This window comes from Amblyomma maculatum, chromosome 9 (assembly GCF_055883805.1).
Source record: "Amblyomma maculatum isolate TAMU_Amacu chromosome 9, ASM5588380v1, whole genome shotgun sequence".
Classification (NCBI taxonomy): domain Eukaryota; kingdom Metazoa; phylum Arthropoda; class Arachnida; order Ixodida; family Ixodidae; genus Amblyomma; species Amblyomma maculatum.
Genome location: NC_139352.1, coordinates 121321570 through 121349545, shown reverse-complemented (window position 1 = coordinate 121349545; position 27976 = coordinate 121321570). Strand labels below are relative to the sequence as shown.

The 27976-nt window shown below is 44.5% G+C and overlaps 1 protein-coding gene and 1 pseudogene across 1 annotated transcript in view; both read right to left on the bottom strand.

The window, feature by feature from the left end:
- LOC146180267 (uncharacterized) overlaps positions 1–27976 on the bottom strand; it is an 81454-nt gene that overhangs the window by 34975 nt on the left and 18503 nt on the right. Inside the window, exon 4 of the mRNA XM_084579487.1 lies at positions 45–206. Within this exon, the coding sequence (XP_084435613.1) occupies positions 45–206 (162 nt within the window). The remainder of the gene's footprint in view (positions 1–44; positions 207–27976) is intronic.
- LOC146180268 (uncharacterized) lies at positions 26477–27642 on the bottom strand (annotated as a pseudogene).

The window sequence follows — 27976 nt, the reverse complement described above, 5'->3', positions numbered from 1 at the left end:
CTTTTATGAAAAATCTCCACTCCTCACATTGAAAGCCTACTCACCAATTTCCTCAGGTTCCGCAGAGCCAAGCTCATAGAAAACACGAACAACAAAGAGGAACTGTCGACTGTGTCCACCATGCTCAGTCCAGAAGGACCGGTCGGGGTCAAAGTTTGAGTAATTGGGAATCTTCATCTCCTGCGTCTCCACAACCAGGACACGACCTGCACATGGAGGAAATAATTAACACTGAGCATGCGCACATGTAACTATATATAGCCAATGGAATGACAAACACACAGGCAAACCTCACGCCCCAAGAACAACTCAATCTACAGAGGGAAATTTATATGCTTGGGACCCACCTTCTCTTCTTCTCATCATCTAGCTTTCATTATCCCACATGCAGAATCAGCACTTGGTCTGAAATAAATGCGTACGAGATAAGCATTCCCTTTTTTCAGTTAGGATAGAATATGTTAATGGAAAAACCCATACTAGCCTTTATTTTTATTGTACTTTTCAATGAAAATTATTCGAGAAGTGCAACGTGAACGGGCAACTGTCCTCCTTCCAGCCTGCCCTCCCTTCCACACTGCTGCAATATATGCCCATATTACCAGCTTCCTAGTGTGCAATATAAATTGACAATTCATTTCAAAGCACAAGTAGCCACGTCCAAATTTGGCTAGAGTAGCCATACTTCAATGGAGGTGAAACACAAAGGGCACCCGTATGGTTTGCATTATTTATTTATTTATAGATACTGTAGATACTATGCATGTGATCCCCAGATGATCTAAATTATAATCTGAAGCCGTCAACTATGGCGTTTCTCATAGCCACAAGCAACAACAGATGAAGCTACGCCATGCCCCCTTTCACTGCGTCGTCCTGTGTCTTTACACTTTCCACCCTTAGCAACAGCAGACTTTCGCGACGTGCAATAATGGAAGAAAATTACATTTTGAGCTATGTTACATTTCAACAAAAAGCATACAGATTTAAACCGAATTTCAAGCAACACATTTTGACAAAGCATTCTGTTTCAGTTCCTGATTGCTTGTAGTAGTGACAATTAACTTTTTTCCTCCCAGTAAACACTGTCTCTCTGTTATTTGCCTGGTTACAGAGGGCCTTCTCTGGCATCTTTTGTGTAAACCATTCCTATGGACTAGAAATATAAGATGTTTAAAAAGACAACTACTTTGCCCTAGAGGAAGCAATCATCATCACCCTGGTGAAATTAGCATGGCAGTACTATTTGTGTTTATTGGCCGCAAAAGCAATTCAGTGGTTCTTGATTGAGAGAACAATTGCAGAGATGTAGAGTGCATATTTTTTCAGTGCAAAATTAAAGACAGAACTAAAAAAGAAGACAGACAAGGGACAACATTGAACTTCAACTACTGGTTTATTGGAAGCAACATCAATATATACAAAAAGTGTACAACGCCATCTCTTAAGCACCTGCTCTCAGACCTTCGCCTCTGCATTATCATACAGATTAGAGCCTCATCAGAATCAGTTATGGCCACGTCTCATTCTACTCTTTAAAAATTCCAGCTCTTTGGGTGACAACACAACCGAGCTACTGCTGACACAATTATCACCTTGATAGTGACTCTCAAGGGCCTCAAATATCTCTCTGCTCAACTGCTGCTTGAAGCTGCGCAGCACACGTTTGTCGTTCAATGCAGGAGTGCATGATGGACTGGTAGGGCTAGGGCAGCGGCTGCAGTGCAAGGCTCAATGGCTACTGTTTACAAGGGATCCGACTTCTCTTCGGTGCTCTCGCAATCTGTCGTGTGTGCATCTGCCCGTCTGTCCGACGTAGGTTTTCCCACACAACAGACCTACGTCGGACAGACAGGCAGATGCGTGGAAATCGTCGCTACCGAAAGAAACCTGTCAGCACGACTGCACCTGGAATCTTTGATTATCCAGTCAACGGCAAACACTATCAACAGAACAAAGGGAAACCTTCCCCCGGCTTACGCAAAATCATTACATCGACTTTTTTAAAGCTATTTAAGCACCTCTTCTATCGCCCGGTTCTCCATTGTGAACAAGGAACCCGTAGGGGTTCCGAAACGTCAACCTTCTATTTTGACAAGTGGTCAGTGACCCTACAGAATAACAAGGCCACAAAATGTTTTTGAAAAGAGTAATTAATAATGCAGTTACAGCCACCGCAATCACCCAATTCTGTCGTGTTTCTCTCCTCCCGTTCCCTGGCAAAGGTTTTCCACTCTCCTGCCCAGTCGTCTAGCCTCCGCAAGCCTAATTCCCCTTCCTTCTCTGCGTTTGGCGGGAGGTGGGGCGTGGTACTCTGCTGTGCGCTGGGAGAGTACGATAAAAGGGAAAGGTTCTCTACGTCTGCTAAAGGTCCTGACTCAAGTAGCACTCTGCATGCATTTGACTTGGTCTCCAGCACAATCGCCCCGTCACTGCCTCGCATGCATTGCTGAGCTCGGCAACCGTGCTTCGCTTATTGTTCATTTGTCTGGTGGCAGATGTACTGCTTCACCCTTCACAATAACCTTTCGTATGGAGGTAGTCGTCTAGGGCATTGTTCACTGCCCTTCCTTCCCAGGAATATGTACCTGAGGTTTCGCTGAAGGCCATGTAGTTTCTGCTAATAATGACATGCACTACTTATCAAAATGTCTTACTCTAACGAAAGCAAGTTTTCATCTCAAACCTACGCTCCCCACAACAGAAGTGATGCATCGTTTAAGGGTGCATCCGGTACGGATACATGTGGTGAAAATCCCGATGGTAATTCGCGTGGAAATGGCATGCCATAATGACATTCACAAAGCCGCAGGGAGCTGTGATCGGCACACAGCGCAGCAAAGGAGCCGCATCGGCAGCTTCCCCGCTCCTCCAAATGTCGTCATGCGATGTCTTGGCCAATCACAGGCGGCGGCGCAACCCGCGGTGAGCCCTGTCGCGCGGGCTGCGTATCTCTGCTGCCTAATTTCAATATGATATTCAAGTTCGCAGCATGAAAAACTGTGAGTTTCTGCTAAAGGCACAATTTTTGCAAAAAGTGCTGCAGTGTCCCTTTAAGTGTTGTGTTTTTTTTTAAGTGTTTAAGTACAGTGTTGCGTTAGTTTTAACTTTAAAAAAATTATTGTAGGGGTTTGCTGTCGATCACCATCATCTTCAAACTCGTTTACTGATAGCTTGCATGATTGCCTTAACGAAATCATTCAGCGGTACCACGCTGCTCACATTATACTCATGGGTGACTTTAATTTTCCTAATATCGTTTGGTCTAGCACGTATCCCTTTTCCAATCCATCTTCTGCTGATTCCAATCAGTTTATCACATTTTGCTCGGAATTCCCATCTAACCCAAAAAGTCTTATCGCCAACACGTACTACATTAACCACGTCATCGGTTTTAGATCTTATACTAACGTCATCAGAAGAAATTGTATCGCCAGTGGCACACTTACCTGGTCTAAGTGACCACAATGTTTTGTATTTTTTGCTTAATCTACCCCGATCAAACACAGACAGTTCAAAACAATCAGAGACTACAGCCAAGCCAATTTTGACGCAATTAACTGCAAACTTAGTTCCTTCGTTGACACATTTTGTCCAAGAAAACTGGGACATGTTCGAAAGAAAAGTTTCAGAGCTTGTCAATCTTTATATTCCTAGCAGACGAGTTTATTCAAATACTGACGCCCCCTGGTACAACCGCCTTTCTAACAAAAAGAAGCGTCTTTTTCGCAGAGCTAAACATTCCTTAGAACCTGCACATTGGCTCGCATTCAGATCAGCTGCTACAACGCATTTAAAGACTCTAGAATCAACTAAGTTCTCCTTTTTTCATTCGACCCTTCCAAGTGTACTAAAAAGTAATCCCAATAGCTTCTGGAGCATCATAAAAGGAAACAAGAATGATGATAGTATATCACTTTTAACACCAGACGGAAAACCAGTTCCTGATAGCCTATGTGCTGATATACTTAACAATACATTCGTGCAAGCATTTTTATGTTCACCATTGCCCAGTTCGCTTTCATATGTTCAAACTAGGAATTATAGTGGTATGAATCCCGTCATATTTCATTCTACAAGCATAAAAGCAATCATCAAAAAGCTCAAACTGAAATCAGCTTGCAAAACTGACGGCATCAACATCAAATTCTTGCAAAACACTTGTGAATACTCTTCTATCATATTTGAATGCATTTTTACACAGTCCTACACAAGTAAAACAATCAAAGCGATTGGAAGACAGGTAAACTCATACCTATTCATAAATCAGAAGATATCCATAATCCCTACAATTATATAGGCCTATATCACTCACATCAGTACCATGCAAAATAATGTAGCATATTATTTTTACGAATCTAGTAAACCATCTCGAAGCTAACAATTTTTTCAGCATTTTTCAGCATGGCTTTCGTAATCCTTTTCTTGTGATACCCAACTACTCTCCTTTACCAACAGCGTATACTTATATGGACTTAGGGTTTATCACTGACTGCATTTTTCTTGATTTTGCTAAAGCCTTTGATAAAGTTAATCACATACCCATGCATACTTAATTGGATTAACGCCTTCCTGACCTCACATATTCAATTTGTATCTATTATTAACACTAGCTCTCCTTCAACGCCAGTAGTATCCGGAGTTCCCCAAGGATCAGTTCTTGGCCCATTATTATTCCGAATTTATATCAATAACTTATCAACTCAAGTTTCTTCTGAAATTTGTTTATTTGCAGATGATTGCATCATTTTTCGTAAAATAACCAACTAGTATGACACTGCTTTTCTTCAAGATGATCTAGATAGCATATCACAGTGGTGTAACACACGGCCCATGCAGCTAAACCCTAATAAATGCAAGGCTATGCGAATCTATCATACTAACACAGATTGTCACAACACTATCTTGAGAACAGTGCTCTCAAATCTGTCGCATCATACAGTTACCTCGGCGTCAACATAACAAGAAATCTGTCGTGGAAAAACATATTGAGTACTTAACATCCAAAGCTAATTCTACACTAGGATATCTAAGAAGAAACTTCTCCTCCGCACTATCTTCCTTAAGGCTAGTTATATAAAACCTACGTACGCCCACAGCTAGAATACTCATCGTCGATTTGGGATCCATACCACATAACACTCATCAACAAGCTTGAAGCCGTGCAAAATCGTTCAGTTCGTTTCATTTTAACAACTATCATAGAACAGCCAGTGTAACACAAATGAAGACCAGAGTAAATTTATCATCACTATCAATCCGTAGGAAGATAACTCGTTTATGTTTATTTCACAAAATATATTACCATAATTTAACTCTTTCTGCTATGTCTCTTATGGATGTACAGACTGAAGGCAAGTTATTTCATTCGTTACTTGTTTGAATGAAGAAAGCATGTAAACGTGGTGATGTTTGACAATGGGATATGCTGACTTTATGAATATGATCACGGTCATAAGAAATAAACACAGCCGGCGGACCTACATAATAATAATAATAATAATAATTATTATGTAGGTCCGCCCGGCTGTGTTTATTTCCTCTGACCGTGATCATATTCATAAAGTCAGCATATCCCATTGTCAAACATCACCACGTTTACATGCTTTCTTCATTCAAACAAGTAACGAATGGAATAACTTGCCTTCAGCCTGTACATCCATAAGAGACACAACACTATTTAAAAACGCAATAACTAACTTGGTACTGTAGACACTACTTCCTGTTCAATTGCTTTTATGAGCTCTTTGGAGTTTTTGTTCGTTTCGCTCATTGCTGTTCGAATACAGTGCTCTTTTTCAGGTTGTTTTTATCATTGTTGTTTACCAATATAGTAATTTTTTGCCCCTCCCCTCTGAAATGTATATGTATATATACCCTGAGGGTAAAATAAATAAATAAAAAGGAGCCACAACAGGATGAGGAGCTAGAGAGTCAACTTTTGACTACTGCATCAATTTCAATTAAATTTTCAGTGATTGCTTAATTTCCTCTTATTAGAATATATTCTAAGGTTCATCATCTTAGCACAAATGGAAAAAATGTAGCTGTCATGATGAGTAATTAGTGTGTCAGTTTAGGAAAACTATCACTTTAAGAACCATGAAAATGTACTAATCATTTGCGCTTAGATAACTTCTAGACAGCACACTGTGCAGGATAAGGCCAACTGCGGGTTCTTTACAACATTTTTGTAAAAATCTGAGCATCTTAAAAACCAGCTTCATTTTTTTCTGTTGTCATTATATGTTCCATATTTGATACCCCCTTTTCTTGCACAATTTGGGATTCAACCTTATCTTTATCTCAAAAAATTTTAGTCCAGAAACTGACTTGAAAGCTGCCTTTGGCGAAAGAGTTTGGGAATGGTAGTTTTCCTAACGGTTGTGCTTTTGCAAAAAGGTGCAAACTGAGAAAATGAATTCAAATATTTAAGAACATGCTGTGCAAATTTAGACCAGAATTAATAAATCAAAGTGGCCGGGTGCATACTTTGGGCCGTCCTTTTCAACACTAATCTGCTCTCTGGCGACTGGTTCAAGTTCTCTTTTTTTTTTTTTTTACTTTACAGCTGTCCAGAGCCCTTGTCTGCACTCGTGAAATGCTTTCCTTGGTTGCTTGCTGGGCGTGCCTCTTCATCTAGGCTCCATATTTCTATCTCCAGTTTCTTGAGCACATTGGTTAGCCAGGCTCCCAGTGGTGTGAAAACAGCGTTCGACGGTTACGTGTTGTGTTTTTGTCAATCCAAGCTTCTGTTTCGGTTTACCAGCCAATCAGCTGTTGCCATGGCCCAAAATTTGCTTTCTTTTATTTAGCACATCCTTCTTTGCTAGAGTGCAAAAAAAACAAGCATTCAAACTTGGCGATTCCCTCTGCATTCACTTTCTTGCCTGATATGCAGCTGCATCTTTAAATCAGCATTCATAGGTGTTTTTGGTGATGAGTGCACCTCATCTTGCAAAAAATTTAATTTATTTCTTCCACTGCGCAGATGACAACCAAACTTGGTGAGATTTTTTAATACATGCACAATCCAAAACAATAACAACTTGAAAACACATTATTTTTTTGTGTGAAAATTGTGTTTTTAGCCCCGCATATCCCCTTAATAAGAAACCACTTCTCTTTCACAATCGGTAGCCACAATCAGGCACTGTTCCTTGTACATTTTTTTTATGGCTTCTTTTCTAAAATTTAGTGCATCTTTGTAAGGAATTGTTTGCTTTCTTGCTCTTGCCAATCTGTTCTTTTTAAATGCCTCTAACACTACATAAAACTATACACATAAGGCAAACTTTTCATCTGTTCCACTTGACTGGCTGTGCTGCACATAGAGCCACATGATGACAAACCCAGCTTTGACTGCCTGCCTGCCTTTCTTTACCCCGGCAGCAGTACAACCAGAGGTATTTCTCTCCATACTGGCAGACACTGGCTTTTCGTCATAAATTTGTCAACACCAATGAAGTGCTTAGAAAAACAACCACTGGCACGCAAGCTTTATTTCTCTTTGTTTTCTGGCTTGGCTCGGCAAGCTCAGCTGTGTGGTGCACATCACTAGAGAAAGGAACTGCCTTCAGTCTCCATGCACGTGAGTGCACTTACCACAACACGTCTCCTTCTGCCCCTCACCAACATTGTCTCACCAGCATTCTGAAACAGTATACATATAATGGTGGCTAAAGTGCTTGGCTCACTGCCAAGTTTGCTGGGCGAGACACTATTGCCGGTGTTATTGTCCAAAAAGAAGCAATTATTGGTGCAGAGCACCTTCACGCAAGGTCCATACTTCAGATAGCACCTAAACTGAGAAGCAAGCTTGGAAAAAAGTTATACAAACAAATACTGTGTCTAGCCTGCACACAGTTGGCAAGGATTGTCTTGGAAATGGCAGTGTGGATACTCCGAGAACCCGCAAATGCAGCAGAGGTTTCGCAGGATACACAACAACCACCCCTGCGCTACCAGATCCATAGCATGTTATGGGTTCATTCTGATAGCACTGCTGCTGCTCGGCTCACAAAAAATGATCCGGAAAGTCCATTCTTTTAATGCAGTGGATGCATACCGTTCCAAATACACTGCAGACCACATACAACATAACCGCATATAGAGCGGTTTTAAAATCCTCTCGGCGACAGCACATAACGGCAAATACACTTCCCTTCGCGGCACAGCACATCGTGCCACGTGTTTAGGGCGTGACACAAGCTCCACTGGTTCAGTCTCAACGTGTTGCTCCCGTGTTTCACAGGATTGCACAACAGCCTTCTCACTCTGTCATTCTTTCACCTTTCTCCTTCGCATCACGTTTTCTCGTAATGACCCCTCTGATGCTTTCCTTCACTCGCGCATCGCTCATTTCTTAAGAGAGTGAGTGGAAATGTTCATTGTGATTGTGTCTTCGCAACAGCAGCATTGCATTTCTTACAAGGTGGCGAACCTAAAACGTCAGTGCACCGCTGTAACTGTAACAGATGCTCGGCTAGCTTTCTGTGGCATACACCAAGCAATTTGCGCAAGGAGGTACCACCAAAGCAAAATGGAGGTATGATGTCATGGGCTGCCACAACAATGTACTGAAAACTATATCAGGATTCCTCTGTCAGCCTCACCACAAGGCTTTTTTTCTAACCAAAACATCTCATTCCGAGATACTGTGCATTCTGTGTGGGGACAGAACAAACTAAGTGATGATTTAGCATACCGCATGCAGCGCGACTGCAGAGGTTAGCACGACCACCTTTGTAGAACTGGACATGCGCTGATAACAAGCGCACACACGTTCTGCAGTGGTGGTTGTGCGATATGCTAAAACTAATCTAAGCATACAGTGGATCCACTTAGTGGATTTCTTTTCATTCACTAATTAATACGGCATTTTTAAAAGGTCTCAATCTGGCATGTACTTTGACCTCAAAAGAAAATCATATTGTTACGGTGAAATAAGAAAGGGGGTGTTTATTTACAGTGCTGAGGCCGCGGGACAAGGTGAAGCCTACTAGCCCCCAGAAACCAACACTTCTTCCTTTTCTTCTGCCACACCATCACAAACCTTCATCGTCGTTAGTAGCGTGACATTTCCCCGCTACTCAGCCGTCGCCCTCTGAACGTGTTCGTGAATCGTGCGAGGCTGACACAGCTTCAAGCGGGCAATATGACATAGTTCGGTTTTGGCAGATCAACGACCAGATGCTGTCAGGCGGGCTATTGCATAAGTTAAATCACTGATGCGTTTGACAACCAGATATGGGCTGTCATAGTGGGCCAAGAGTTTTTGATATAGGCCGCGGCGCCGAATTGGACAGCACAGCCAGACTAAATCGCCTATAGAGTATGTGATACGCCAGTGACTGGCATCGTATCATATAGAACGTTCTTGTGAAGCACCAGACCGTGAGCGGCGATTCTCCGAGCTTCTTCGGCAAGACAGAGGGTCTCAGCCAGGCAGGGATCTTCACGGGTTGAGAAAGGCAGGATAGTATCCAGAAAGTAGCGTGGCAGTCTGGCATACAGCAGGAAGAATGGACTGTACCCAGTCGTCTCATGCGTGGTGGTATTAAACGGTGATGAAGAGTAATATGGTGTCCCAGTTCTTATGTCCTGAATCCACATACATAGCTAGCACGTTTATAAGCATTCTGTTGACGCGCTCAACCAAGCCATTTGTCTGGGGATGGTATGGCGTCAAGTGTCGGGAAGTTACGGGGCATAAACGCATGAGCTCTTCAACAATATCAGCAGTGAATTGTCGGCCCCGATCAGTGATGACAATTCGTGGCGGCCCGTGTGGTAAGATGACTGAGTGCAGCAGGAAAAGTGACACCTGATGCGCCGTAGCAGATGGAAGAGCGGCAGTTTCCCAGTAGCATGTGAGATAGTCCATGCAGATTACAATCCAGCGATTTCCAACCAAGGACTTCAGAAACAGACCTACGAGGTCAATGCCTACTTGATCAAACGGAGCTGTCGGGGTCTTCATAGGGTGCAGCAAGCCAGATGGAGTTGCAGTGGGACGTTTGTGGCGTTGACATTGCTTGCAACTGTCAACGTATTGTTCGATCGTCGAGCCCATTCTGGGCCAGTAAAATCTTTCTTGAGCGCGGTGGAGTGTTCGAACCAATCCTAAATGCCCAGAAGTTGGATCATTGTGCATGACACACAATACCTACGTCCGTGCAAAGCGTCTTGGGAACTACGAGTAGGTATCGCTGGCTGACAGGCGAATAACTCTTTTTCCATAGGAGACCATCACGCACACAAAAACGGCTTGTAGCTGCGCTGGCATGGGCAGCTGCAAAGGGAGGCTGCAGACTGCTATCCCTTTGCTGTTCCGTTTTGAAAACATTTGTGTCGAGGAACGCTGGCTCAAGGGTTGATATATAATTGTCGAAATCGTCGCTGTTATGTTCGGTCATGGCCATTGGCATCCTAGAAAAACAATCCACTTTTGTACACCACGGCAAAGTCATATTCCTGTAACCAGACGGCCCAGCGTGCGAGGCGACCACATGGGTCTCCAAGGCTCCGCAGCCAACAGAGTGAATGATGGTCAGTTACCATAGTAAACGACCGTTCATAAAAATATGAACGGAAATGCTGCACCGCGAAAACTACAGCCAGGCATTCCTGTTCGGTGACTGTGTAGTTTCATTCCGGCTTGCTCAGGGTACGACTTGCGTACGTGATAACATGCTCTCGTTCATCATGCCGTTGGACAAAGACTGCACCGAGACCGATTCCACTACCGTCCGTGTGAACTTCTGTCACTGCAGCAGGATCCAAGTGACGTAATGGGTTTCGATACTAAAATAAACTTCAGTTGACGGAATGATGCGTCGCAGTCTGGTGTCTAGTCAAGTGGAGCTTTTGTTGCGAAGGCACATCAATGGGTAAGCAACATCAGCAAAGCAATGTATAAAGCGTCTAAAATACAAACACAACCATAGAAAACTGTGCAACTCCTTCACTGTCTGTGGGGGTTTAAAAGACTCAACAGCGGCAGTTTTCTGGGGATCCGACATTACACCACCACCATTGACAAGATGTCCTAGCACCAGCGCTTGGCACTCTCCAAAGCGGCACTTTTTCGAGTTTAGAATTATGGTGCGTTGTGCAGACAATTCAAGATGCATACTAGATGGTTATTGTGTTCTTTGAAACGCTTCCCAAACGTGACAACATCGTCCAGATAGCAAAGACAAATGTCCAACTTTAGGCCGCGCAAAACTGTGTCCATAAATCATTCAAATGTGGCAGGCGCATTGCACAGCCTGAATGGCATAACATTAAACTCATAAAGGCCATCTAGCGTTACAAAGGCTGTTTTTTTCTTACCCGCAGGGTCCATTGGAATTTGCTAGTAGCCAGATCTGAGATCAAGACAAGAAACATAGGACGCACCAGAGAGGCAGTCGAGGGCGTCGTCTATGCGAGGAAGAGGATAGACGTCTTTTTTCGTAACAGAATTTAGACGTCGGTAATCGACGCAGAATCGCCACGAACAGTCTTTCTTGTGTATGAGAATAACAGGGGCGGCCCAAGGGCTAGATGACTCCTGTATCACCTTCTTCCGTAGCATGTCCTCCACTTGCTCATGAATGACTTTGCGTTCAGATGGGGACACGCGATATGGCTTTTGACGGATGGGACGAGCTGAACCAGTGTCGATGGTATGATGCGTCCGAGGTGCAGGGCGAGAGGTTGGACCATCTGTTTGAGAAAAGTCAAACATAGACGAAAAGGGTAGAAGAATATCCACAAGAGTACAGCGTTGAGGTGAGCTGAGATCGGCGCTGATCATGTGGAAAATCGAAGTTTCATCAGCAGCTGGAGGTACGGTGGCACTCGTAGCATCTGTGACGAAAGCAACGACGCGGGGCGCACTGGGTCCACAGGAGGCAAGCTTCAATCCGGTTGGTAAAACTGCGGGCTCAGACGATGGATTGATTGTCCATAATGAGGCACTACCGTGATGCACGAAGATCATACAATGACGAATAATAACACTTTTCTTCAGGCATGCTGAGTGAATTGGGTGCATCACGGCCTGAAATGAAACCTGGTCAAGAAGTGGAGCGGACACGGGGACGAACATGGCAGACAAAGGTGGCACTACTGTGTCCTCGGTAATACTAAACATTGTTTCTTCATCACGGCTGCTTTTAAAAAGAGTTGGCTGATTCGAGCTGGCAAAATGAACCTCTTGACTTCGGCAGTCCACGGTAGCGCCACAAAACTTCAAAAAGTCCATTCCTAAAATGATGTCATGCGTAGAATGGGGTAAGACGACGAATTCGGCTTGAAAAATTGCACCACCCACAGACACTTGCGCACTACACACACCCAGAGGCCGCAACGCCTCTCCACTCACACCACAAAACGTTTAAGCACGGTCATATTCAAACATCACTTTGTGTCCCCACAAGCGCCTAAACTGATTACTTATCACAGACACATCCGCACCCGTATCCACCAAAGCTAATGTACACACACCACCAATGAACACATGAATTTTGTTTTTGAGCATTAGAGTTGGAGGAATGTTGGCACACAGCACATTTCCAGCGGCCTCACCCCCATTAGTCGCGCTGGTTAGTTTTCCTGCCGAGGCGACATGGAGCGCCACTGCGGTGATGGAGAATGACGCGCACGGAAGGCAGGTGGTGGAGTAATGCTTTTATGAGATGCAAGGAAATGGTCGCGAAGATTCTCGTTATGGATGTTGCGGTAATACCCACGCGGAGTATTTGATTGCTGAAAAACGGGGCTGTATTGCCGATTGTTGGGTGCTGTTGGAGGCGTCGGGCAGTTATAGCGGGGTGGGAACCAACTGCAGCAGTACCTGGCGATGTGACCTTCGACGCCGCAGCGGTAGCATATCGGTGAGGAAGGTAGAAAATGCTGTTGTGGATAAGAGCCAGGAACAGCAGGGCGCATCATAGGTCTGGCTGAATGCTCATACTGCTCAGGAATCCTAGCAGATCGAATTGAAGATCTAGGTGCACTTGAGGCAATGTCATATATTCTGGGGCATCAAGCATCGACGCATTCGGGTTGGCAAAATGCATAGGCGGGTAGTCAATAGAAGCTGCAACTTCAGGAGCTTGGCAGAAAGGCTGCACTGCAATCGCTTGTGGTGGTGAAGCCGGCCATCTAGATACCCTCTGGACAGAGACCTCAGCAGAATCGTGCAGGGGAAGTGGGTTGAGGCGTAGAAGTTCTCCCCACACGATTTGGCGGATAGTCGAAGAAGGATCTAGTTGGGCATGGTCATCAAGGGTGGCCACGGTAGGCACATTCGCCAGCCGCCCAAATTTCGGCGCAATACGACGTGTTTTCAGAGCTTGAAACGTGCGGATGTATCTAATGACATCGGAGACAGTGTCAAGGGTGTCTTTGGTGATTAAAAAGCTGTACACGTCAGCCGCGATGTCCTTCAAAATGTGGCCGACTCTGTCTTCCTCGGGCATGTTGGAATTGACACATTTGCATAATCTGAGGATCTCTTCTTGTATAAGTGGTACAAGTTTCATCGGGCAATGAGCTCTTTGAGCAAGGGTCTGCTCAGCGCGCTTTTTGCTCAGAACAGAGTCGCCAAAACGCTGTTTTATCTCGGTGGCAAACCGTTCCCAAGTCGTCAAGTTGTCCTCGTTATTCTCAAACCAGATCATAGCCGTGCGAGTTAGAAAGAAAATAATGACATTTGTTAGCATGGTGACAGGGTCCCACCGGTTGCGTCAGTTAAGCAGACAGACGCTCATGGTATCCTGACCAAGATTGACCTTCTTTAATGTTTCGCAATCAAATATATCCACACCCAGAACAGTCACATGACTTCTGTGAGAGCTGGATGAGGGAAAGGAAAGGCAAAGGACGGGCGCGCACAGTGCATCTCTGGATGACGCCACATCTTCCCTTATTTACAAGCACTGTGTGTGTTCACAAGGAAGGAAAAAGTACTTTTCAATTTACTCATCAAAGCAGAGTCTTTTCGGTGGTTGTACTAATGCGTTATTTGCACTGGGCTTGAAGGTGTCTATTCAGGTATGTTCTCTTCGTTGTTGGACAACTGCCTTCGAAGCAGTTTTTTCACACCCTTGTAGGTTGTTTCCGTAGGCTGACTGGCTTGTTCACCCTGGTCGTCCGGTGAGGGCCTGGTTTCTTCTCCCTTTGGGAGGAGGAACAGATGACGTCTGTTTCAATGTATGGCTCCCCCTTGACTCTGGATCCAGTAAGACCTGGGTGTCGAGGCAGGACGAAGGACTGTGCCTCCGGCACATCTGTCTCGCAGCCACACATGTACCCCTGCGGACTACCTGGGAAGAGGTTTAGCAGCATAATGTCTGTCAAAATACAGTTTTTGCTTATGCCTGTATTTTTCGTATTGCTTTTTCCAAGAGGCGCTTACTACTCGAGGTTTTAGTGCATCTGGCATGCATGGTACTCTTGATTGTAAGCGAAGACTCATGAGCAGTTGAGTTGGACTGTAGCCGGTTGGGCCCGGTGAATTCCTATAGTTCAGCAGGGCAATGTAGGTTTCCTGCGCCTTCTTAAGGAGCCTTTTGAGTATCCCTACCATGTGCTCCACTTCCCCGTCAGCCTGTGGGTAACGAGGACTCGCGACACGTTTGAAACTGTAATGTCTTGAAACATTAATGAAAGCAAATGATATGAACTGTGGTCCATTGTCTGATATCACAGTTTTCGGCATCCCGTGCCTGGCAAAGAAGCTTTTCAGGCGTTGGATGACCATCTGTGACGATGTTTCTCGATCCAGCAGGGCCAGCTCAGGATACCTGGAGTAATATAATCGACAACGACAAGATAGACAGCTCTTTTCATCTCGAATAAATCAACTCTAATTTTTTTCCCATGGGAGCTCTGCTGCTTCAGAGGGCATCATTGGTTCACAAAATTGGGTGCTCTCTTGCGCGCACGTTTGGCAGTTTACTTGCAATTTCTTGGCTGATTCCTGGCCACCAGAACGACTCCTTTGCGTACGCGCGGCAGCGGACGATGCCTTCACGTCCTTCGTGGACTCTGTAGCATTTCTTTCCGCAGCGCTCGTGGAATCTCTAGTCTGGAATCCTTCAGAAGTAGCTGTTTGCAAACCGTGATGTTGCCACGATGTGCCCAAAACTGTTTTAGAAGAGGCGGTACCCGGTGTTTTGCAGGCCAACCCCGCGTGCACGCTTCGAGCAACAAGGCGCACTCTGGGTCCGTTGCCTTTTCTGAGCGTATGCGGTCAAGCGTGCCATCTGAGAGTGCAAATCGAATGACTCCGTCCTAGTGAGTCGAGACGTCCGCTTCGGACAGTTATTTATTTATTTATTAGATCTTGCAGAGCTTGCTCAGGTCCAAGAAGGGTGGTAAAATACAGCAATATTACAAATGAACAATACATCAATCAATGGAAACAGGCAACAGCGAGTCATTCCAATCTGCAATAGTTGGGGAAAAAACGAAAAGTTGAATACATCCGTCCGTGCAAAATAAGGTGTTAGTGAATTTGAATGATGGTGTCGAATTAGCCTAGATGTTGAAAGAGATAGATAAGATGAAGAGTCAAAGGCTAAATTTTCTTTACAAAGCATAATCGCAGTCATAAGCTTTTCCTTCTATGTTCAAGAAGTTCAATGTCATTATCACGCATGATTTCTGAGGGAGAGTCGTATTGAGAGAATTTGGAATAGATAAATCGTACTGCTTTTCTCTGTACCCTTTTGAGACATTTAATATTTTGTTTAGTAAACGGGTCCCAAACTTTGCATGCATATTCAAGTTTAGGTCTAATTAAGGAATAATAGGCAAGCAATTTTACGTTAGGTGGAGCACTTTTAAGCTTGTGCCGCAAAAAATATAATTTACGCAAGGCCGAAGAACAGATATTATCAATGTGTAAATTCCATAATAAATTGTTAGCAACTATGACACCCAAGTACTTATAATTGGTTCAGTTCAGTTCAGTTCAGGCGTTCAGTCGTGTCCGACTCTTCGTGACCCTATGGACCATGTCACGCCACGCTTTCCGGTCTCTCACTATCTTCTTAACATCACATAGCTTCATCTGCAATGCCTCGAGAATGCCATCTAACCATCGCGTTCGCTGCCTACCCCTTCTCCGGCGACCCTCAACCTTTCCCAACATCAAATCTTTCTCCAGCGACTCCTCTCTTCTCATCAGATGACCAAAGTAGCTGAGCTTTAACTTTAGAATTTGACCCTCCAATGAGCAGTCAGGGTTTATGGTCGACAATATCGACTGATTTGATCTTCTGGCAGTCCAAGGAACTCTTAAGAGTCTTCGCCAGCACCACAATTCAAACGCGTCAATTCTTCGGCGGTCAGCCTTTTTCACAGTCCAACTCTCGCATCCATACATCACAACTGGAAAGACCATAGCACAGGTTATACGGATCTTGGTTGGCAGACTAATGTCTCTGCTCTTTACTAGGCGGTCAAGGCTAACCATTGCTCTCTTTCCCAAAAGCAGGCGTCTCCTAATTTCATGGCTGCAGTCTCCTTCCGAGATAATCTTGGCGCCCAAGAACAGAAAATCTGTCACAGCTTCCACTTCTTGTCCATTGATGCTCCAGGACTTGATAGGGCAAGACGCCATGATCTTCGTCTTTTTTATGTTCAGTTTAAGCCCAAACTTCTCACTCTCTTCTTGTATGCGCATCAGAAGTCTCTTGAGTTCCACTTCACTTTCTGCCATTAAAGTGGTATCATCCGCATATCTAAGGTTGTTGATACGTTTCCCAGCAATCTTCACTCCAGCTGAAGACTCGTCCAGACCGGCCTTCCTCATGATGCACTCTGCATATAGGTTAAATAGGCAGGGCGACAGTATGCAGCCTTGCCTCACCCCTTTCTCAATCGGAAACCAATCAGTAAGACCATGCCCAGTTCTGACTGTGGCCTCTTGCCCTTCATAAAGGTTCCTGAGGAGACAGATGAGGTGAATTGGAACTCCCATCTCTTGGAGAGCTTGCCACAATCTGCTGTGATCTACGCAGTCAAAAGCTTTCGCATAATCAATAAAGCAGAAGTAAATGGGTTTCTGGAACTCTCTTGCTTTTTCCATGATCCACTTACAATTGGTGTGTTCCTGCAAAGGCGACGAACCTAACGTGTAAGTAAAGGATAATGGAGATTTTTGACGAGAGACGCGAAGACAGTTTTTTCACTGTTAAGCCGCATTCTCCAGATTTTGCACCAATCAAAAATACCAGCAAGAGAAGCATTTAAATCAATTTGATCATTTGATGACATGATTTCACGAAAGAGCGCACAATCGTCCGCAAACAAACAGATTTTCACAGTGGAATTAATTGTAGTGGTGATGTCATTTATGTAAATTAAAAAAAGCAATGGCCCTATGACACTTCCTTGAGGGACTCCTGATCTGAGCGGAAGACAGCCAGATTGTTGCTCATTAATTGCTACGAACTGGTGGCGATTTGTTAAATAGTTCGTTATCCATACGATCAAAATTTATGGAAGCTCAAGATGTCACAGTTTTAGTATCAGTTTGTCATGTGGAACAGTATCGAAGGCTTTGCTAAACTCAAGAAACAGAGCATCAATCTGACTATTTTTATCAAGGCTTGAGGCGAGTGAATGTATTACGGTGACTAGTTATGTAAATGTCGAATAGCCTTTTCTGAATCCGTGCTGAAAATGAGACAGTATTGAGTGTTTATTCAGAAATTCATTAATCTGATTGGCAACAATATGTTCAATTAGCTTACATGAGGATGTCAGTGATATTGGATGATAATTTCCTAATAATGAATGGTCGCCCTTCTTGAACACGGGCACAACTCTATCTTCCAGTCATCCGGTAATTTTCCAGCGATTAATGAAGCACGAAATATAATAACAAGGAACTTTGCAATGGATTCAGCATATCGTTTCAAAAAAATATTTCCAAGGTTGTCAGGACCACATGAAGATTTAGTTTTTAAGTTTAATAGCATAGAAACTATGCCAGGGTACGAAATAAAATTTGTTTCAGATGGGTGAAACATTTTTTCATTGGATGAACAAATGCCAGAATTAGAAAATACACTATGGAAATAACAATTGAAATGACTCGCAATATCTCGGCGATCGGTAATGATTGAACCATCAATGCAAATCTGGGATACTGGTTTCTTTTTTTTGCTCATATGATTCCAGAACTTTTCGGGCTGTTCAACAATAAAGTTTGGTAATACTGTATTGAAGTAGCATTCCTTCGAGGTCTGTACTGCACGCGCAAGTTTTTCTTTCATTTCTTCAACGTGATCGAGTTGTAGGAATTTTTTATTTAACCTTTTTATCTTGCGGGTCATGCGAATAATGTCACGTGTCATCCACGGATTTTGTTTGCGAATTCCTTTGCATTTATCAGGCACAGAGTTATCAATACAGAACTGACAAATGTCTTTAAAATGGTGCCAAAGTGTTGTCACATCACTGTCGTTAAAGTCTGTGAGGCAGGTTTCCATATGTTCTATTATGGCTGCATCATTTGCGCATGAGAAGTCCTCGAAGGATCGCTTTACAGGTTTTTCATGAGGCGGAAGTGACTATGGGTACACCGATACTGAAAAGTCGGTGATCAAATATACCTTCTACAGCTGCAACATTATACTCAGTTAACATTCTGGGCAAAAATACCAGATCAAGCACAGATTCGCAACGTCCTTGCAGACGTGTTGGCTCCTGAAATATTTGAATTAAATTGTGCGTTAGCATTATGTCAAGCATAGTCTTTAAATGTTTACTGTTCCGCAAAAGTGATTGCAAACGTTCCCAACTGATGTCAGGTAAATTTAGGTCACCTACTAGTAACAATTTATTCGTTTGGAATTAACGAATGTTTCCTTGCGGCTTGACTAAATACTCAGGCGGCGCATCGGGAGGTCTGTAAATGGCGAACAAAATAAATTTGTGGCCCCAACACGTGATTTTTACGCCTAAGCTTTCGAGACTTGGATCGTTTTCCAGGACAACAGCTTCTATATGGTTTTTAATAAGGACTGCAATGCCGCCTCCCCTGGAATTCCGATCTTTGCGGGAAAACTTGATAGCACTGAGGGAACACATCCTCGTCACTTATTTCAGACCGCAGCCACGTCTCCGTTATCACAGCGATATGTGGATAGTGCTTTAATAAAGTAACTTCAAGATTTTCTGTTTTGTTTAACACGCTGCGAGCATTTGGGTTAATAATACGCAATTGCTTGTCGCACTTTTGGAAAAAGCGTTAAGTTTCTGCCTGCAGGGAGGGTTTGCCGATTATCTTTACACGCATGTTCTTGGCCTCATTCCAGAAAAAAAGTTCTTTATCAATCTTGAGTTTGTCATGAACTAGGTATATGTTTTACCCTCAAGTTTATCAGCTTGTGCGCTGTCCCACAGAAGCTTCCTTTTTTTTTAGTGTAGCTTGAGAGTAGTCGTTCCTAATACTTATGTTTGAGTCTTTAAGTTTTTTGCAGTTTTCAAATATCAGTTTCTTTTCATTGAAATCCTGGAGATAGATGATCACTGGACGGCTAGTGCCTTCTCGGCCAAGCCTGTGAATGGGGTTGATAGAATTGCACTCCACATTCAACTTATCCTTCATTACCTCCGTTATTACCTTTTCCTTGAGCAGCTTTTCTGTTTCAACGGGGATGTCAGTTATGCCATGAATAACTATATTTGACCGCCTGTTTTGGTCCTCCAAATCTGTTAACCTTTTTGTCTGGAAGCCAATGACGTGCTCCAATGATTTAAGGGTAGTTTCAACCTGATCATCATGAGAAGAAGAAGCTTCCGATAGCTTTTCTTAAAGTTTAGTGAACATCTGTTGAAGGTTTCTTATCATTTTTTTGGCATTAATTAGTTGAGCTTTCATTTCTGAAATGTCTTTACAAATAGCAGTTTGACCTTCAAGCAACTGCTCAAACAGCTATTTCTGTGTTGGACCAGGGTTTGCCTCAATGTCCCCACAAGGAAGCAACTTGCAAACATGAAAACATTCATATGCTAGGTCGAGACACTTCCGTGGGCACGGCAGGGCAATAAGGCTGCAAAAATTGCTGCGCAGTGAACTACCGTGAGGACTAACCTGCAGAATGCAGAGCTGATTTCTGGTTAGTGACATAGCCAGGCTGCGTCCGCTGTGCCCAGTTCTCCGATGGTCAGTCCCGATTGCATCCCTCTGGCCCGCGAAAGAGTGTCCGCTGTAGCAATGGTTTCTCCCGGGACGTGCGTAAGTGTAAACGAGTACCGCATAAGACGCATCTTGAACCTCTGAATTCTCGGTAGAAGAAAGTCGAGAGGATCACGACCCAGTAGCGAAACCAGAGGATTATGATCAGTTTCAAACAAAAACGTGAGACCTCGCAGAAATTCGTCGAAGCGTTCTGCTACCCACGTCAAAGCCAACGCTTCCTTCTCCATCTGCGAGTATCTCTGCTCAGTTTTCGTGAGTGATCTGGAGGCATATGCTACAGGCCTTCTTTTGCCTCACGGCTGATCCTGGAGTAGAACTGCTCCAAGCCCTTGCGAAGACGCGTCTGCTGACACGATTTTTGAGTACCCGGGGTTTTACCTTGCCAGACACCTGCTCGAGCTCAGAGCTGCCTTGATTTTCTCAAAGGCTTCCTCCTGTTGTATTCCCCAAGACCAGTTGCTGTCTTTGTTGAGGAGGCTGCGTAGAGGCGCCGATAGCGACGCAGTGTCGGGAAGGAACCTTGCGAGGTGGTTCATCATGCCCGATAATGAGCGAACTTCCGCGACATTTTTAGGTTAGGGCAACTTTTGGATTGCCCTAACTTTCTCGGGGTCTGGGCGCACACCACTGGCGTCAAAAATAATGGCCAGGAATTTCACCTGCTCAACAGAGAAACAACCTTTTTCTTTGTTGAGGGTCACGCCCGTCTTTTGCAGTCGGTCAAGCACGTTACGTAGGCGGTTGTCGTGCTCCACACCAGAATGTTATCCATGTAGTTCAGCACACCATCTAGACCTTCTAGGACTTGCGAGAACTTCCTTTAAAAAATTTGTGGCGCTGATGTGATTCCGAAAGGTAGCCTGCGGTAGCAGTACCGCCCAAACGATGAAATAAAAACTCGATGAAGTCGTGAGCTCTGCTGTGTAGGGCCACCCAAGATAGACAGGTCACGGCAGAGAGTTCTGACAAAATGTGATTCACTGGAGAAGGTAATGGCAACCCACTCCAGTATTTCCTGCCAAGAAAACCCTATGGCCAGTCACAATACCATTATTGATATGGCGCCGGAAGATGAGTCCCCCAGGTTGGAAGGCGTCCCACATGTTACTGGGGATGAACAAAGGGCGATTCCTAGTAGCTCCAGGACGAATGAAGCGGCTGGGCTAAAGCCAAAAGGACGCTCAGGCTCAGTTGTGGATGTGTCGGGAAGCGACCGGAAAGTCCGATGTTGCAAGGAGATATATCACATAGCAACATGGAATGTAAGATCTATGACGCAAGGTAAACTGGATATCGTCAAGCGAGAAATGGACAGATTGAACATTGATATCTTGGGTATCAGCGAGCTCAAGTGGACCGGAATGGGAGAATTTAACTTCGGCGACCATTATGTCTTTTATTGTGGGCACGAATCCAAGAGAAGGAATGGGGTCGCTCTCATAGTAAACAGCAGAATGGGCAAAGCAGTGCTAGGGTACAACCCCAAAAACGACCGAATGATGTCACTTCGGATCCAAGGTCACCCTTTGAACATAACAGTTATCCAAGTCTATGCACCGACCACTACTGCTGAAGAAGCTGACGTTGAGAGATTTTATGCGGACCTACAATGCCTTTTAGACCGCACCCCATCATCAGACGTCGTTTTTCTCATAGGAGACTGGAATGCTAAGGTCGGGAGTGAAGAAATATCCGGAATTACAGGCAAGTTCGGTCTTGGTGAGCCAAATGAAGCTGGGCAGAGGCTAGTAGAGTTTTGTCAAGAAAACAACCTGACCATAGCGAATACTCATTTTCAACAGCACAAGAGGCGCCTGTACACGTGGATTTCACCGAACGGTCTGTACAGAAATCAGATCGATTATATTATTTGCCGGCAGAGATGGAGAAGCGCTATACAAGCAGTAAAAACAAGGCCTGGGGCCGATTGTGGCACCGATCATCAGCTTCTTGTTGCCAAAATTAAGCTTCGATTGAGGAAAACGCAGAAAACTAGAAGGCCTTTCAGGTATGATGTGGATCAAATTCCATTAGAATATGCTGTGGAAGTGAGGAATCGATTTCAAGAATTAGATCTAGAAGACAAAGAGCCCGAAGAGATGTGGACTGATGTTCGTGATATAATACAAGAAGTTGCTACTAAGGTAGTTCCAAAGCAAAAGAAATGCAAAAAAGCAAACTGGTTATCTGAAGAGGCTTTGCAAATAGCTGAGGAAAGGAGGATGGCAAAAGTTATGGGGGAAAGAGAAAGATACAAGGTTCTCAATGCGGATTTTCAGAAAATAGCAAGGAGAGATAAGAATGCCTTCCTGAACATACAGTGCCAAGCAGTTGAGGACAACAGCCAATTAAGGAACACAAGAGCTCTGTATAAGACAATCAAAGATATCAAAGGAAGCTTCTGTGCCAAGCTGGGCGTGATAAAGGACAAACGAGGCAAGGACCTCACTGAAGCCTCAGAGATAAAGAAGAGGTGGCAGGAATACACAGAAGAACTGTACAAGAAGGACCCGGATGTGCAAACCGAACATAAGACGGTTGTGATTACTGATCTCGAGCCGGGCATCCTGAAGAGTGAAGTTGAATGGGCCTTAGCCAGCCTTGCTAAGAACAAAGCTAGCGGAATTGATGGTATTCCAGCTGAGTTGCTTCAAAACCTCAACCACGACGCTGTTAACACTCTGCATACATTATGTCAGAAGATTTGGACAACCCTGCAGTGGCCACAGGATTGGAGGAGGTCAGTTTACATCCCCATTCCAAAGAAAGGCAGTGCCAAAGATTGTTCCAACTACCGCACGAGCGCGCTTATTTCGCATGCTAGCAAGGTGATGTTAAAAATCCTGCAAGGTAGGCTGCAGCAGTATGTGGATCGGGAGCTTCCGGACGTGCAAGCTGGGTTTCGCAAGGGCAGAGGAACTAGAGACCAAATTGCCAACCTTCGCTGGATCATGGAAAAAGCAAGAGAGTTCCAGAAACCCATTTACTTCTGCTTTATTGATTATGCGAAAGCGTTTGACTGCGTAGATCACAGCAGATTGTGGCAAGCTCTCCAAGAGATGGGAGTTCCAATTCACCTCATCTGTCTACTCAGGAACCTGTATGAAGGGCAAGAGGCCACAGTCAGAACTGGGCATGGTCTTACTGATTGGTTTCCGATTGAGAAAGGGGTGAGGCAAGGCTGCATACTGTCGCCCTGTCTATTTAACCTATATGCAGAGTGCATCATGAGGAAGGCCGGTCTGGACGAGTCTTCAGCTGGAGTGAAGATTGCTGGAAAACGTATCAACAACCTTAGATATGCGGATGATACCACTTTAATGGCAGAAAGTGAAGTGGAACTCAAGAGACTTCTGATGCGCGTACAAGAAGAGAGTGAGAAGTTTGGGCTTAAACTGAACATTAAAAAGACAAAGATCATGGCGTCTTGCCCTATCAAGTCCTGGAGCATCAATGGACAAGAAGTGGAAGCTGTGACAGATTTTCTGTTCTTGGGCTCCAAGATTACCTCGGAAGGAGACTGCAGCCATGAAATTAGGAGACGCCTGCTTCTGGGAAAGAGAGCAATGGTTAGCCTTGACCGCCTAGTAAAGAGCAGAGACATTAGTCTGCCAACCAAGATCCGTATAACTCGTGCTATGGTCTTTCCAGTTGTGATGTATGGATGCGAGAGTTGGACTGTGAAAAAGGCTGACCGCCGAAGAATTGACGCGTTTGAATTGTGGTGCTGGCGAAGACTCTTGAGAGTTCCTTGGACTGCCAGAAGATCAAATCAGTCGATATTGTCGACCATAAACCCTGACTGCTCATTGGAGGGTCAAATTCTAAAGTTAAAGCTCAGCTACTTTGGTCATCTGATGAGAAGAGAGGAGTCGCTGGAGAAAGATTTGATGTTGGGAAAGGTTGAGGGTCGCCGGAGAAGGGGTAGGCAGCGAACGCGATGGTTAGATGGCATCCTCGAGGCACTGCAGATGAAGTTATGTGATGTTAGGAAGATAGTGAGAGACCGGAAAGCGTGGCGTGACATGGTCCATAGGGTCACGAAGAGTCGGACACGACTGAACGCCTGAACTGAACTGAACTGAACTGGAAAGCTGTACTTGGTAGAAACCGGAATTGGAGTCCAGTTTAGAGAAGACCTTGGCTTCCTGAAAGCTACCCATGACTTGCTCTACCGTTGGCAGCTGAAGGCACTCCCGTCTTACAAACTGGTTCAGTTGCGTGAAGTCGACACATATTCTAACTGCTCCAGACGGCTTCACCACAGGAACAATAGGCGCATACCATTCTGTAGGCTCTTCGACCTTCTCTATGATTCCTTCTCGCTCTTCCTTGACCCTTTCTTTCATGGGTATAGGAATCCGTCGTGGTGTAGACACAGCATACGGGATCTTGATTTTTATAGCGCTGAAGAAACACCACAGGAAGAAAGACACAAAAGGACAGAAGCACAACTTCCAACTTTAATGAACAGAAAAGGAACCCAGGCACTCTTTTATAATATCTGGTCTGCAGGAATGTGCGATAACCACCACACTAAATCAAAAAAAAAAAAAAAGTAACACTAGACAGGATTGAACCAGTTCAATCATGACAAAACACATGGGTGAAAGGCAGGTCGCATGGATAAAGACAAAAAGACAAGAAACAAGAAAATGATAAAGGCGAGCAACCACAAGAGATTAAAAAACCGAAGATGACATGAGAGAGAGAAGTCAAAGATAAAAGCATAAAACTCAAACGGTGGATGGCAGCGCGTAAAAGGTGCCTAAAATCATTAAAAAAAAGAAAACGGTGAAAAGAACTACACATATCCTTCCAAAAAGCAGAGTTCGTCTTTAGAAAGGAGTATAGAGGGCGTGCTAACGCACTTGTCTTTTCTTTGATGAATGTAAAAAGCCTCAATAACTTCTCTTTCTGTCTTGTCCTGTGCCTTGGCTAGAAACTTGGTTTCCTGAAACTTGGGAGGGCAATTTTCACAGCGGCTACAATGTATAGCAAGGTGTCTTGTTCTTTATAGTCACATTGTGCCTTCGAGCCCGCTCATTGAAACATTTCCCCGTCTGCCATAAACCTTGCCACAGGTCAACGGAATCTCGTACACCACCTTGCCGGTGCACTGGGTGAACATGTTTTGATGCTTTACAGTACAGGCCTCGTTGAAACGCTTTCCTGACACCCTCGGGCAAATGCTTGCCAGCTTGCAGGGAGCTGAAAAGATTAGCTGTACACCGTGCCAGGCTGCCACTTTTTTCAAATTGTGCGAGAGACCGTGCAGATGGGGTTTCTTTTCGGCCTCTCATTTGTTGCCTGGCTTCTTGATTCTTTGAAGAAGGCTTTCGGACACGCTGGTGACCATATGCACAGGGTAGCCTGCAGAAAGGATTCTTCCAGTCTGATACTGGAAGCTTTCATCCATCTTGTGCGGGCAAGATTTATCTAGGGCAGATCTTAGGAAAAGTGAAACTATGCCACGCTTTACTACCTTTAAGTGGGAGCTATCATAAGCTAAAAGAGCCTTCTTTGAGCGAGGCTGATACATCCAACACACGTGTGTGTTGGCGAAGGAAAGTTTCAGGTCCAGAAATTGAAGGCAACCATTATCTACTAATTCATGCGTAAATTTCAATCCAGTCGAGGTAGAATTAAAAGAACTCAGGGTCTGCGCGATAAAAGTATCAGCGTCACTGTGGGCAGGTACATTAAGAAGCACAAGATAGTCATCTACATATCTAAATATTCGAGAGACTGTAGAGTTTCACAAACAAGCTTCTAGTCGCCGATCAAAAGAAGCCAGAAAAATTTCGCACAAGACCGGAGCGACTGAGTTTTATGCTCTTATTTTTTACTTCTCTCTCTCATGTCATCTTCGGTTTTTTAATCTCTTGTGGTTGCTCGCCTTTATCATTTTCTTGTTTCTTGTCTTTTTGTCTTTATCCATGCGACCTGCCTTTCACCCATGTGTTTTGTCATGATTGAACTGGTTCAATCCTGCCTAGTGTTACAGTTTTTTTTTTCTGATTTAGTGTGGTGGTTATCGCACATTCCTGCAGACCAGAGATTATAAAAGAGTGCCTGGGTTCCTTTTCTGCTCATTAAAATTGGAAGTTGCGCTTCTGTCCTTTTGTGTCTTCCTTCCTGTGGTGTTTCTTCAGCGCTATAAAAATCAAGATCATGTACCAACTAACCCGTCAAAAAGTCCTGCTGCAGCATACGGGACTGCATTTGGCACGAGGCGTATTGTATGTTCCCCGGCTATGGAGCCTGTTCCCAGGAATATTTTGGAATATTTGGGTACCACATCATCAGCAGTCGACAACTCATCCAGAAAATGCACAATTCCTAGAGCTTTGATAGCTGGCAGTCCCAACAGGGGCGTGCGCAAGTTGTGCACGACGTAAATAGTTTGGTGTGAACGGCTGTCTTTCCAACCAATTCAACGACAAACTTTCTAATTGTACGAATGCTTGCATTGCTCGGGCCGATAAGATTGCCCGCTTGGTCCAAGGAACGCGGAAGGAAAGGAAAATCTTCACCTACGACTGTCACCTCCGCTCCAGTATCCACTTTCATGGAAACCTCGTGGTCATTTATCAGCACCTTGACGAAGTGTGCAGAGGCGCGTTTCTGTGACTGCTCGACCGTGCTGAGAAATTTATCAGATTCAAAAACGCCGTCAAGATTACCGTCTGCTTGCTTCTTCTTTTGGCATGCTTTTTCACAGTGGCCTAACTTTCGATAAAACTTCCACCTTTCTTGTTGCGCTAGGCAACTGCTTCTCAGATGAGATGGTCCGGCGCAGAAACTACAGCTGTTTTGGCAGTTAGCAGTCTTCTGCTTGTGTGTAAACGTGTTTCTACACGCCATTTTCTTAGACTTTACCGCAGCGACCGCACTGTCGTCCCCTTTAGCTCAGCTTGCCGTTTCTTCACCGTTTCGCTCGTACGCACTTTTGCCAAAGCAATGTTCAGCGCGAGATTCGGATCCATCTGCAGTTCTTCCGACAACGCATTGTTCCATTGACCGACTACGAACCGGTCTCTAATTAGGCGTTCCTTCATGTCCTTAAACTCGCATCTGTCTGCTAGCCTGTTAAGCTCGGTTGCGAACTCGTCTACTGTTTTGCCCAGCTGCTGGCTGCGTTGATTAAAGCGAGCACTCTCGTAGACTATTCTCGGTGTGGACGAAGTAGCTATGAAGCTTCGACTTTATGGAGCTGAGGTCCTTCATTTCTTCATCTGTGACGCTTAACGATCGAAGAATCTGCCGCGATTTTCTGCCCATTGTATAGAGAAGAGTCCTTACTTGAACTTCGTCTGGCTTCTCGTGTAGTCTGGACGCGAACCTGTAGTCATCAAATTCATCATCCAGGCAGGCCAGTCCGTAGCGTTATGGAAGTCAAAAGGCCTCGGAGGCTTGATTCTCGCCATTTCGAAGCGTTGCTTGTCACTTGCCCCCGGAACGCTTTGATGCAATTGCTGGTCGTTCGCGATTGACGGGGCTGCAGCGGTGCTACGTTTATCCCACTTCTGACACCATGTCAGATAAGCAGAAAGACGCTTGTGGTATCCTGACCAAGAATGACCTTCTTTAATGTTTCGCCCCATCAAATATATCCACACCCAGAACGGTCACATGACTTCTGTGAGAGCTGGGTGAGGGAAAGGAAAGGAAAAGGACGGGCGCGCACAGTGCATCTCAAGATGACACCACAGGTTGTACCGACTAACTCGTTGATAATGAAGTAGCCCCTTCTCAATGTCC